Consider the following 14,643-nt stretch of genomic DNA (forward strand, 5'->3'; position numbering starts at 1 on the left):
TCCCGTGTAATCCATCTTCCGTTACGATGGACGTCCTGCGGCCCTCGCGAGTTTTCTGGCAAGTATGCCGCGGAAGTTTATCATCTGCTATTAATATTTCAACCCTCCGCCGGATAGGGTTGATCTGATACAGTGGGACCCATCCGAATTTTCATTCGATTTAGAATATCAATTTTATGCAAATTCAAACTGTTACGAAAAATGAAGCTGGATAGAAATTTATATTTTACCACGCTTATATTAACTCGCCGTGTTGTTGTTGCATGCGTCAATTTTGCTTCAAATTTTAAGCAATTAGTTCAAAATTTCTTCTGTTATAAAATTAGTGTCGGAATAGATAGAAAACTTTTATATAAATTTAAATAAAATCGTGACATTAGTGACTATAAATAAAAGCATGGAGCGCCCACGAAGATTACGTCAATATAGTTTAGCGCTCTATGTCATGATTTTATTTAAATTAATATTAAATTTTTCTATCTGTTCCGACACTAATTTTATAACAGAAGGAATTTTGAACTTACTGCTTAAAGTTTTGGGGAAAAATATTATTATCATTTAACTGGATTCGGTATTTTATGAAGAACCAGGAAAAAAATTATTTTCTCCTTTTTAGTGCATTTTAATATAAGCGTAGTTTAAAAAAAATTTTTTTAATATATTTTTTATTTCATTAGTGGATTGCGAATTGTAATGAATAATTGTAAATTGTAATGAATCAATCTCCCCGCTATTTTAAATTGCATTCATTTTTTCCAATGAATCCATAAAATCCACAGTCCATCACCAATTCTCACGTAATTCGTTGAATACAAAACCATTTAGTAATGTGAGAATTGTTTCGAATTGTAGAGAGAGAGAGTGTAGCAATTTTCAGGGGTTTCTCCGAGGGAATAGTCGAATGGTTAAACAATACGCAAAACTGCATTTATAATGATTCTACGTACTTATAATGGAAACGGATATTCTCGACTCGGTAAACTTGTTAAAGGAAGAAATACGTTGGTTGGCTTCCGTTCCTTGTAAATGATACATATCATTTTTACTGTGTATAAAGTTCCACAGTCTACTAGGAAGCTCATTCAATTGGCAGAAAAAGAAAAGTTCACTTTTTTATACAACAATTTTTTGATCATAATGATGCTCACTTTAATTACTAATATACATATGAAAAAACCTGTTGCTCTAATAAAATAAAAATAAAATAGGAATGAAATAAATCGTTTTGACCAGAATGGTCTAAAAGGTTGTTCGCAGAATCGTGAGGTAATTAATTGATTAGCTACTGCAGCAGAAGACGGGGTTAAATGGTTCAGGATCCACCCCCGCTGTGATTGCACCTCGGGACCGCTTTTGTCGACGGATCCGAGCACAACGACTCATGTTCGAAACGACTGCCGGAAGCAAGCGACAGTTTTTGCGGCTCGGCCACCCCCTCGGGTTCCATTCACCCCTCGTTTACATCTAACGCTTTAATCTTGAATATTCCGTCAGTTATTTCTAGACGCGGCCATTAAAAGGGTTAGCGTGACCCGACGTTAATTATTCCAAGGGCCGGCGCACGACAGAAATAAAATACACGCCGTCATGTCCCCGACACGCTCCAAGAGGGGTGAATCACCTGTAACTCGATTAAAGGGACTCGTCTCCTCTGTCGAGCGAAGAAATTCTTTTGATCTCATCGTCCGAGCCGCGAATTTTTCATGTCAGACCCCCCCATCCACTCTCGGTATGCTACCTTATGCTGCCTGCCATTCGCTATTGAAAGAAATCTGTTTCATTTGATTCCCGAGGCCGTGTCATCCTTGACAAATTGCCTTTCTTCGAGAAGAATGATCGAAATAGTCGTATTCATGCGAGGCTGCATTCTTGAATCAAGACGTAGAGATGTTGCAGGATGACTTTCCGGAACTATCTTATGCACATCGAATTGCAAGATGAATGGCTTCGCAGTGATCCTGCGGATCTTAGTTTATCATTAGGCTGCCGATTTTCTAATAATGGAAATTTAACTGCAAAAAATGGTTCCAAATTTTCGTGCATTGTCCTCTGCTCGGGAATAGACATTTTTAAAAACTAGAAGCAGTTTTACAGTTCCCAGTGTCTGTATTTGCAATTTCATAGGTGGTCGAAAATGGGATGGCTCACCAAAAATGGTGCTTCTGGGGCCCCAAATCTTCTAAAAGGGTGCAATAATTATTGTCTGTATATTTGGGCATGTTGAAAATTGTGGACCAATTTTTTCACTAGTTGTGAGTCAGCGAATGATACAGAAAAGTGGCCAAAAATGGTATTCCTCAGGTAAAAATGGTCCTCTGAGGCCACAAATCTTGTAGAAGGATGCACCAATTAATGTCTGTAGATTTAAGTCTATTTAAAATTGGGGGACCAACTTTTTCACTAATTGTATATCAGTGAATGATACAGAAAAGTATTAGATGATTGCATAAGTTCGTGCCGGATTTGAAAATAAAATTCAATCGTTAAATTTGAAAGAATACAACTTTATTAATCAATTATACATACAGTCACCATTCTTTGCTAATTGTAGAAAATTTAACCATTTTTTAATTTTAATTTAATCAATCTTTAACCAAATCTTTAAAATTTAACCATTGAATTTTATTTTCGAATCGGGCACGAACTTATGCAATCATCTAATACTACTGTGGTAAAAAATGGTGTAAATGCGCGATAATGAAATAATTATTGTCTGTATATTCGATTAGCTATTTAAAATCGTGGAGCAATGTTTTGTTCATCTTTCTGTCACAAACGGTGCATGTAATGCCATAAAACATTTCAGATTATTATTAGACAGATACATTCTTCTATTCACACACTTCTATTCTATTCTACAGATTCATTCTGTCAGACATTACAGATTGTTTCAGCGAAGCCTAACATTTAGCTGGTGTTTCAGAAGACGTCAAGGGTTTAAACTCACCGTCAGGCACCGCGTGGCTGGTCATCAGGAAGTTGACGCAGGCGGCGCCGGTCCCGTGGCCGACAAGCGTCACGCTCCTGGGATCGCCGCCGAAGTAGCCGATGTTCTCCTGCACCCAGTGCAACGCTGCGATCTGGTCCATCAGCCCGTAATTCGCCGGAGACCGTAAGTGCGAATCCGTGTTAGCATTTAGAAAGCCTGTAATCAAAACAAGCCCGCTTATGGTCGCTGCGGCAGTCTCTGTCGCGTTATCGGTACGGGCAGCGTAACCGCGCCACGAAATTACCGGGTTCATCGTAATCGGGATTAATTCGAATCTACGGATCGGTCATGGGTTACTATCCAGGGAGAGGTTGTAAATTATTCTTTGGGATCTTCTCCGGACTGATCAATTCGCGGTATAGTTATTTACGATGCGGGTTTTATGCTGTTCGCGAACTTCAGGTCGTTAGTTCCTCTGCGGTATCGTGAGGGTTCTTGGTTATTTGGGATCTTATGAACGGCCCATAAAGCGGTAGACTCGTTTCCAGCATTGCAAATGTGCGGGATTCGCCTTCTCAATTTTCGATAATACAAACACAGGGTTTTTAAGTAGTCAAAAACGCTAGATAAAAGATTAATCTAAGGCGCTATCTCCCTCAAAACTCCTGTTTTTTCATTTACGAGGCGTGATTTGTATTATTCCGCAGCATGTAGCTATGAAAATACAAAAGTACGTCTCGTAAACAAAAAAATGAGACTTTTGAGGGAGATAGCACCCTAGATCGATCTTATCTAGCGTTTTTGACTACTGAAAAACCCCGTGTTTGTATTATCGAGAATTGCAATTCTGGAAATTGGAGTATACCTCCATAAGTCCTGAATACTTGGACAGGTTCTCCTGACAAATGTGGAAGCACGAATGAGATTGGATTTAGGTACTCCAGGAGCTGGCAAGAATTTTTGGGATCATGTAGAACCTTGCTATTCCCTTCAGGAATTATTCTGATCTTCCAGGACATCTTGCCAGCTTTCTATACCTTCTAGGATCTGATTCGTACCTTCCCGAAACTGCCGCAGTATTTCTGGATATTCCACGACCGATACAATTGAATACCCTTAGGAGATCTTCAGGATTTTTTAGGACATCTTGCAAATCCTTGTACAACCTTCTAAGACTTCTTAGTTTCTTTCAAGATCTACCACAGTATTTCTGGATGTTCTACAAGTCTTTCTTGCCCTTTGGATACCTTCAGGAAATTTTCGGAATTTGCAAGGATTTTCTGAACATTTTATAGAACTGTTCTCCGCATCCCGGATTCTCTAAAATCTTCCGTAACCTTTTCCGAATGCTCTACGACTCAATTAGAACGTTGTAAGACCTTCTACAACCCTCGGATACCCGGGAGGATCATTAAGGATCTTCTAAGACATCTTAAGAGCTTTCAAGTCCTTGCAGGACCCTTTACGACCTCGAGGCGCCTTCCAAAATCTACCATAATATACCTGGATATCCTATAACTCATTTAAGATGCTATAAACCTCTACAGAACCTCCGAACATTCTTCGCGATCAAGGATCTCGCGGGACACCTTCTCGATCCTTGTCGTTTCCCATAAAAATAATTTAATTAGTAAAAGCAAGACTGGAATGAGGAATAAAATTATGCTTTTTCATGATGTTCTGACGAACATTAATTTTTTAAAGTATTGTGGACCATATCTGCTAAATATCTTTCTGACACACATTTAACGCTAGATTTTATAAAATCTCGCAGGGTCGCGGGCTCATAGAATCCAGCGCGAATAGACAATTAACTAGCAATAGCGGCGTTTCGCGGTTGATCAATTCAGTACGCTCGGTTCTGTCAAAAGGATGGGTAGACCATGTTGCGTAATGATTTAGTTTCTGTTCGACGGCATTCATAACATTCTTCATGTTGCTTTGTGAACTGTGAATCCGGCACGTGATTCCAATCTTTTGAACGGTTGCGTGTGTCGGCTTGAAAGGGATACATACTATAGAGAACAGAATATTTACCATTGGCATATAGTCTTTTGTGGTGAGCATACGGGGCGTGCAATGTTTCCCTTTTTCACCGAAATTAAATGATTCTACAGCGTTGGTTCGGTACACTCGGCCCCGGGGGCGTCGGTCTTAATAACGGAGGCATTTCTACTGTTTGAAAATAGGTCAACTTCGTTCCGCTGTCTGTTCGCCGGAACCGCTGCCAAATCGATAATTTCGAAAGCTCGTCGACACTCGTCGAAAAATGCGCGGCCCCGAACAACGGGGAGCCCCCGGTGCCTGAAAAGGAATTTCCAAGCGGCAAGTCGTTCCGTTTATCGTCGCGCAAACGAGCAATTGCCAGAGGCTGGAAACATCGAGGGCGTGAACCGCTCCTCGATTGTATCCCCTAAGATCCTCGAATTTTTTTCTCGTCTACTTGTCCCCGCTGCACCTCGATGCCTGTCCTATACTTCCACTCGATCAATCAAAAACTTTCCGAGTTATTTCGAAAAATATTTGGTCGTTCGGAAAGTCATTTCGTTTTCTCGTTTTATACCATTGTGTTCCAGTAGAGAAAAATTCGAAAAAGGAATTTGCTCATGGACAGTGAAGATCAGCTTCATTTGTTTAAATAGCACTACATATCTTTTAGTACCTACGTAATATTATTGTTTACGTCATGACGAGTTCAACAGTCTAGTAGACTGTGACCTTGGCATGACCTTAACAATGAGGTCTTAACAGTAAAGCTTGAGTTGTTGAAGATATTGAGGTCATATCAAGGTCATAGGGAAGTCTGGAACCATAATACACAAATTAAATAAAACACTTTAAATGAATCACTGGGAAGAAAAAATATTTCGTAACTGTTGACATGTTTGTACTCAGCCTAATGGAGTTGTTCATATTGGTCAAGATATGATTTCTCGAAATACACATCAAAATCTCAAGCCTGCCTTACTGCTAAGGTCATATCAAGGACATAGGGAAGTCTGGAATCATAATACCAATTTTAAATACAACATTTTAAATGAATCACTGGGAAGAAAAAATATTTCGAAACTATTCAGACATGTTTGTACTCATTGATATAAAAGTATAGCTTGAGTTGTTCATATTGGTAAAGATATGATTTCTCGAAATAAACATCAACATCTCAAGCCTGCCGTACTGTTAAGATCATATCAAGATCATAGGGAAGTCTGGAACCATAATACAAATATTAAATACAAATATTAAATGAATCACTAAAAAGAAAACATATTTTGAAACTATTCAGACATGTTTGTATACTCACTAATAAAACAGGGATGATTAGATCGTATTTGTTTTTTAAAGCCGATTGAAAATTACGAAGCGATTACACGCGGGACTAATTTCGCGGACTGTACGAATATCTGCTGGCGTGTTCAAATACTGTTTTTATTTTCAATCGGACGGTAGCGTCGGGTAGTGATTGCGGAAGCGTTCGAGACTGGATCGAGGGAGGACAAAAATTACGGGGAATCGTGGGAACTGTCGTGTCCAATTAAACGACGATGAATCTGGAACCGGTTCGTTCGGCGATCAAATAATCGGACGATTTATTCGCTGGTCCCCCGACATGTTCTCTATTTTGCATATCGTTCCGCGACGCGAGATATCGCTATCAATCGATACGACCCATTGAAATAGTATTTATGGCGAACGGAAACGCGGAGAACCGGAAGCTGGCTACGAGCTACCTCGCTCCGAGAGTGTCTTTCGTATACGGGAGCTGGCTTCATTTCCTTTGAGAGACCGGGCAGAGCTTCGATCCTTGTCCTTCATTCCGCGTTTCTCGCTGGCAAGAAGCTTTCTGTATTCGTTTCGATGCGTCTACGAGTGTGTTTACAAGGTGTTCCGAGGGAATCTGGGACGGAACCAGCTTCCATCGCGGTCTGGGTCAAGAACGGATGATTATCTGTGTTTCTGTACATGTTTCGTTCCCGTTTTTTCCCCCTTTGAAAACGCGACACACCGCTGAATGTTCCGGCACATTGAAAATTATTCCGTGAAAGATATTCTGATATTTTTCGGTTACTGCTGGTCTCGCGTTTCAATTATTCCGTCTCTTGTCGTTACGGTTAATTGAGAATAGCCATTGTGCTGGAATTTCTGTGTTTAAACCAGTTCAAATGTAATTTTGCGTATGTATCTGGAAAATTGTAAAAAAAGACGAAAATCAAAGACGAATTTGATATTCTTCTTCGTCCGACAAAAACATACGTTAACTTTATAAATTTGTTTCTGTTAGGGTGTCTTTGCTTTTCATGGATAGTACTAGATATTAATTAAAGGTGCACGGCATGTGATTAATAGACTGCGGCTGTTTATATAATTTCAAATATTTGTAGATGAGTTTCAAGGTAGTAGAATGAAATGAAATCCTATTTTTAATGGGACAGCCTTTGTAGATTCAATTCGAATAAAAATCATGCTAAATTCGATCGAACTTTATATCCTAGCATTTTTTGAAAATTCTCATAATCCATAAATGCATGAAGATCCTCAGTCTAATTATTAGACTGAAGTGAAATAGCAGGGGCCATAACTGTTATAACCAAAAAGAAAGAAGTCATAGAATAACAAGTATTTCAACGACTAAAATCATATTGGTTAGGGATAAGGATTATCTTAAATTTCAATAATAATCAACTTTTTATTCATGATTTTTATCGTACAAGATTTTAGAATAACTGTTATTTTTGGTCTCAGTGAAATAGAAATTTACGTATCTTCTGAATACGTTTAACAGATTGAAAATAATTAATAAAACAGCGTTCTCAAATTCTTCCGGTACCTTCAGTGTCTCAAATTGCACCTGCTCATTTCTGCCATAAATGTGTAAAATCCGGTGTCTATTGATTATCGATTCCGATCGCCACGGTGTCAATTACAAATGTATGACAAAAGAATCGATTACAGGCAACTGTGCGCTGGATCCGTTCGTTCCTGAAAAGTTTCTTCGGCTAAACCAGCCAGGGTATTATTGTTAGCGAGCGGATCAACGAGAACGGTCCCGAATAGCAGTACGCCGGAAGTGGAAGTTGACTTTTCCAGGCGGACCTAATAATGCCGGCGTGTTTAGCGGCGGCGTCTCGCGGTGTGTACGATGCCGAGCGTATAATTCGAGGGCGCGCACACAGGCGTAGCGGTGGTGTAGCGCCGGAATTGCCGGGAATAATATAGAAATTTACATTTAATTTCGCGGAACGGATGGTTGCTCGACGGAACAAGTCGCACGAGAATAGGACACGACGCGTTTCTTTGGCCCCCGGAATTTTCCGGATATTCCCCGCGATCCCAGATAACTTAATTTTCCAACGAACACGCCAATTATCCTCCTATCCGGCCTCTCGAAACTACATTCCTTTGTACCGCTCGCTCGGAACTCGTACGTGAACATTCGAAAATTGCCCGAGCTTTGTCGGTCCATTTCCAACCGTGTATCCGACGTTCTTTCTGATTTTCAGCCAATCCCTGTACCTCCCGTTGGAAAACTACACCCGGGTTCGTATTACACCTTTATGACGCTTTCTGTTAACTAAATTGCCGGCGACTCGAAGATCCATCATCGTGTCGGCAAGCTACTCGGCAGTCTATCAATTCCGAAAGATCTGTCAACATTTTATAAATCACGCTGGTTAAACGAGTTACCTCGCAATTCAGCACCAATCATACTTTTGTAGAAAATATGGAACGTGGAACAAATTCTTGAAAGCAGAGCTTTCGGTTTGAACGGAGCTTGTAAAATATGAAAATAGAAATGTTTCTAGCGAGAACAGATATTTTATTTGTCAGAATTAATCCTTTGCACTCGAAACTACTTTAACTGGAAAATTACACATTTCTTCCGACCTAGAACATTTCCATTCTCAATGATCTTTTTGGTGGATACGAAATTGACGTAACACCTCGCACAATACTTAAATATTTACCAGTATTTCTTACTAAAATCTAGATAATTATATCCAATCTGTAGATTTTATGCATTCGTGATTAAACGTGATCATTAAAATAAAGTAGTAGTTAGAGGAAAAATGGAATCTCGATTTTGCAAAATTTATGCAGCTTACCCAAATCGTTTTTATTCGTTATAAAACTGAATCACGTTCTACCTTGATATTTTCGCGCAACGTCAAAAATGGAAATAGCGCTTTAGTTCTTAATAATAACGGTGATATAATACGTCTGCGCCGTATAAGTATTATAATAACGGAGAATAATATATGTTTATACCGTTGAACCTACTTTCGCTATATTTACAGCCGGCATTACATTAAAATTTCATTGAAACGTATCACAGAAACGCACAAAGGGAATGCAGAAATGAAATGATACTCTTTCACGAAAAAGTTCATATGTAGAAGCTTGACGGCTAAAATTTTTCATTTTTCATACCGACAATATTTTTTGCGAGCTCAAACGAACATTCTCATTATGCCGGGACAAAAAATTCTGACAAATCGCATTACTGTTAATCAGTTCCACTGTTTACCAAAAAGTTCTAGGGAGAACATCAATTTTATTTTACAGGGTGACAAGAAATAACGGAGTTAATCATTTCTTATTATAATTCTGTCAAATTGACGAATTTTGAAAAACCAAATAATAACAACCATAACATGGGCCTTTAGTATCCATATATTTAAGAAATTTCGAAATTGCCACCCCTTGCGCCAATACAGAGGCTCAAACGTGTCTTGAAATTTTCGGCAATGGGCCGCAGCTCTTCTGGCGTCATTCGGTCCCACTCCTGGTGGCCGAGCACAGGCCCTGGCCTCCAAAATCGACCACATGCTGTAGTCCATTGGGTTGAGATTCTACAGATGTGACGAAACCTGGAAAATGGGCTTTTCACTACTCCTGAGTCGTTTTCGCCCTGTGGGCCAGCGCGGAATCCTGCTGTAACGTCCATTCCGGATCGCCGAGGTGCTGTTGGGCCCACAGAAGTACGACGGCTTCGAGAATGTCCCGTCGATACACTTCTTGGTTGATTTTTGACCCCTTGATCCACGAAAACCGTAGCAAATCCCATTTTCCAGGTTTCATCACATCTGCGGAATGGCCGCCCTACTCACCGGATCTCAACTCTATGAACTCCAGCGTTTGGTCGATTTTGGAGGGCACAGGGTCTGTGCTCAGCCCCATAAAAGTTTCGAGTCGGTGAAAAAATCTCTGCGCCGGGTGTGGGACCGAATGACGCCAGAAGAGCTGCGGCCCATTGCCGAAAATTTCAAAACACGTTTGAGCCTCTGAATCGGCTCAAAGGGTGGCCACTTCGAAACTTCTTAAATATATGAATACTAAAGGTCTATGTTATGGTATTGTTATATCATTTGCTTTTTCAAAATTCGTCGATTTGACAGAATTATAATAAGAAATGTTTAACTCCGTTATTTCTTGACACCCTGTAAAACGTTTGTTTTAGAAATTAATGTCGAATGTAATTACTGCAGTTCGGAAAAAATGTTTAATTTCCGAGTTAGAGTAGCTCCGAGTGCAAAGGGTTGGCCGGTGGTTCATTAATTTTTCTGAAACGTGCGAAGCCTCGAAAATGTTGTCAAAACGAATCCCGGCGTCCCTGTGTTAACCATCCTTGAGCAAATGGTTTTCAGGTTCGTTGAAGCGTGCGTGTGCAATGGGAGGAGGTCAAAAGATCGGATGGAATGAATCGTGGCAAAGGAATCAGGGGCGAAAGTGATTCGCACTAAAATTAATAGGGGATTCGAGCATTTCAAGTCGAAATGCAACGTCAATTCGGGATCGCGGCGGGCTCGTTGAAACCACGGTATCAACCAGTTCTCGTTAAACGTTCCGTTCACGGGGTGCTATCAACTTCGCCGAGCTCTGCACATAATTCAGTATGAAAGTGAGCATCTCTTTCGTTCCCACTCTTTCTCTCTCTGTTCTCAAAAATTTTATCGCTCCGCCGAGGTGGAAAAATATCGAGCGCTGCACACGAGCGCGAGAATCGCATCGACGCACGCGAAACCGATTACTACGCCTTCGCTTTTGTCCCGTGTCGCGTCGCGTTGCGCGCGATTCCATTCAACGCCGACAGAGAGAATAAACCCGACGTGATTAACGCGAGTCTCGAAAAACGGCGACCGGAACGTTTTATTTGCCCGGCGGAATATGTTAATAAATATCCCAGGCGTTCATCAGTCTCCCCGTACATTGAACCCGTCACGCTCAATTTTCGGGCAGCCCGCGCTACGAAATGATCGATGAAAACGAGGTTTAAAGCAACGCTTGCGTTCTAAACAATCCGCGTTGAATATGCATGCGCGACTCTCAATTTCCCGCGATAATATATCGCTCTGCAATTTTCTAGGGTTCCCCCGCTCGTTTTCGGATCGCCGGTGATTGATGATCCTTTCAGACATATTACCGGGTTCGCGCGGCCCGGCCGCGGCTTCCACCCGTTCGACTTCGTCCGTGGGGATTAGATTGCCGGCTAACGTTCGAATATACCTAAGTGACAATTGCTCGCTTTCATCCGTCTTTATCACTAAGCGTTTCCTCTCCGCATGAAGTGCTTAAAAATGTTGAAGAACAAAATGATTAACAAATGTCGCAGAACGAAATGGTCAACAAATATCGGAGAACAAAATGGTTATAAATGATCGAAGAATGAGTGCTTAAAGAATATCGAAGAATAAAATGGTTGTACAATATTGAAGAACAAAATGTTTAAAAAGTATCGAAGTATAAAGTGCTTAAAAAATATCGAAGAATAAAATGGTTGTAAAATATCGAAGAATAAAATGGTTGTAAAATATCGAAGAACAAAATGGTTAAGAAGTATCGAAGAACAAAATGGTTAAATATTATCGGAGAAGAAAATGGTTTGAAAATATCGAGGAACAAAATCGTTAAAAGATATCGAGGAACAAAATGAATACGAGATAACGAAGAATCAAATGCTTCAAAAATATTGTAGAACAACATTAATGGTTAACAAATATCGAAGAACAAAATGGTTAAATAATATCGGAGAAGAAAATGGTTTGAAAATATCGAGGAACAAAATCATTAAAAAATATCGAGAAACCAAATGAATAAGAAATAACGAAGAACAAAATGGTTGTAAAAAATCGACGAACAAAATGGTTGTAAAATATTATAGAAGGAAACGGTTAAAAACCATCGAAGAACAATGTGGTTCAAAAATATTGAAGAACGAAATGGTTAGAAAATATGGATTGTAAACTGTTTAGATTTAAATTGGCACGAGGCAATTCATGTTTAAAATACAAAGTAGAGCAGGTCCTCCGTAGCCAGACACGTAGAATGGTCCCCATTGCTCCGATCCGAGGCACTCCTAATTACACTTCCGGCGTCGCCTATCGCGGCACCCACGCGTACGCATAAAGCATTAACGATAAAATCGCGTTCGCTATTTTTTTCCCGACCGCTATCGTGCCCGACGGATCGCATCCAAACATGCAGCGCGCACGCAATCGCGTCACACGAACGCAACGTCCGAAACAAAAAAAAATAAAAAAAAAAACAGAATGAACACAGCGGACGCGGGGATTAAAGATGCAAATTCAGCGTACTTTTAATTAGAAATTATGTCCGGTGGAACTGACTACTCCGGTTCTACACCGCTTGGCGATAGAACGCTGCGGTGAACCCTGATGAGATCCGTTCTTAGCATTTTCTATATAAGTCAATTCATTTACATTTCGCGTGACTTCTGGTGCAACCGGAATATATTCGCGTTTCTCGAAAAGCTCTGTTTTAAAAGCTTGCATTTTATTCAGATGTGTAATAATTAAATATTTCGGCATTTTGTTCATTTATGAGAAAAACGAGTAGGTGTAATTTAACACAAAGAACAAATTGCTATTTCACTCCAGTTTTGCAATAAATTTTGTTTTGTACGAGAGTCCAGTAATAATAAGAATTTCTTAATAATTGTGAGAACATTTTGTAGTCACATTGCAGCAATAAAGCATAACAATGGAGTTTCTTCGTTCCCCGAGGAAACTTTGTCGAATATATTAACGAAGTACAATTGTACAGTAGTAAACACGGTTTCTGTCCAGTCAAATGCTGTTCTTTTCCCGGTCGTTCTTTAAATATTGCCAAGATTATCAGAGTGTGCCTGATACTAGACACCGTACACCTTGAGTCCGGTTTTACACGGTGGGAACCCATTAAAAGCGGTGTGTAAAAGCGAATGAAACGTGTTTGAAAGCCGTGTAAAAGTTGCTCTTGTAAAAACGTAACCATTACCGTGGAAAGAGAGACTCGGGTGTGCTAAATAAAATTTCTATCGTAGTCACTCTCGACGTTTCTCCCACTGAACGTCCAATTCATTCGAATCTGGAGAAAAGGGCCTTGAAACCTGTTCGAGCTAATGTTGCGATAAAAACCTGCGGTCCATTATCCAATTTAGGTAAAATTATTCACAGAGAATCCGCAAAACGAGGGTTTAAACTTTCCTTATTGTCCTAATTAGAAAAGTTGTGAAAAGCAAAATTTTCCACGTCTGCTATAAAACCGATTTGGATGAAATTATCACCACATATAGAATTGACGTAGGTCTATAAAATGCGTATTTTAAATTTTCGTTGTAGGCACAGATATCAAAATGGGAAAACATTTATTTTTAATTTTTTTCTACGCAATTCCGACCAGTAGCATTTTTTCCAAAATTTCGTTTACGCGGACCTTAGTAAACTAATTCAATTCTAAGAACATTACGCGGTTTTTATCGAAAACTTTTTGCCAGGGGTTGTAGTGAAAGCAAAATTATTCCGATTTGAAGTTCGCGCGATTAATTATGCGACTGTAGATAATGAACGGAGGTGTGAGTGGTGGAGTACGGTAAGTGATCAGCATTGCTGCGAGTACACGTTTGCGTTCTCCGAGTTTAGAACCGAAGAGGAAGGAAGAATCGTGTGCTCAGTTCGCGGGGCTGCAAATAACGAGCCAGATAGCGAACGGAGGGGTGGATTCCGCGGCGGGGGAGGATACGCGTGAAACTAGAATAGAAATAAACCACCACCGGTCATATCCCATTTGATATTCAACCTCCGGAGTATCTGTCGTGCTGCGCTTCCGTGTCTCCTATTCTTCTCGCTACAATGGAACTGCTGAACGTTACTCGTTGATTTAAATTTTCCGGTACATGGCCGTGGATAGCCGTGGTGGCTGGATATCGCCGACCGTCACACCCACCCCTTCAACCGCCCCTTTTTCTGCCTCCTCTACCACCTGATCCCACCCCACACACCTCTGGTCGAGGCACAAAGCGCCGCGTCACTTTTGCCAGGACCGAAGCAGAAACGAGAAAAATGTACAACAAAAATTGCGACCGCGAGGAGAACGAGCTTCCTGAAACCGAGCCTCTTCCGTTTTGAACGGTGTAACGATGGAATCAAATTTCGACATCCACATCCCCCCCCCCTCAACCTCACCCCGGAGCCGATTCCATCTTTCTTCTATCCGCACCGCGATTCTAACATTTTGACACCACTGGCAATTTTTTGCGGAGCTTCTGCACCACGTCAATAATCCTTGTGAATTTTTTAAAATGCAAGAAACACAGTCAGCCAAATTCCCATAGTGCCACTAAAAAATTCATGTATTTTTTATGCACCCATCAGGTGCAATTCCACTTTATTCTTTAATGCAACTCAATTTTTCTATTAAATCAATCTGTCAAACCC

General features: G+C 40.4%; 1 protein-coding gene across 2 annotated transcripts in view; it reads right to left on the reverse strand.

Annotated features, from left to right (window-relative positions):
* Nlg3 (Neuroligin 3) overlaps nucleotides 1–14,643 on the reverse strand; it is a 453,040-nt gene that overhangs the window by 42,506 nt on the left and 395,891 nt on the right. For both annotated transcript variants that reach the window (XM_076432165.1, XM_076432164.1), the window contains one exon: nucleotides 2,948–3,145. In XM_076432165.1, coding sequence (XP_076288280.1) covers nucleotides 2,948–3,145 — 198 coding nt within the window. The remainder of the gene's footprint in view (nucleotides 1–2,947; nucleotides 3,146–14,643) is intronic.

The sequence above is a fragment of the Lasioglossum baleicum genome, chromosome 10, assembly GCF_051020765.1.
Source record: "Lasioglossum baleicum chromosome 10, iyLasBale1, whole genome shotgun sequence".
Lineage (NCBI taxonomy): Eukaryota > Metazoa > Arthropoda > Insecta > Hymenoptera > Halictidae > Lasioglossum > Lasioglossum baleicum.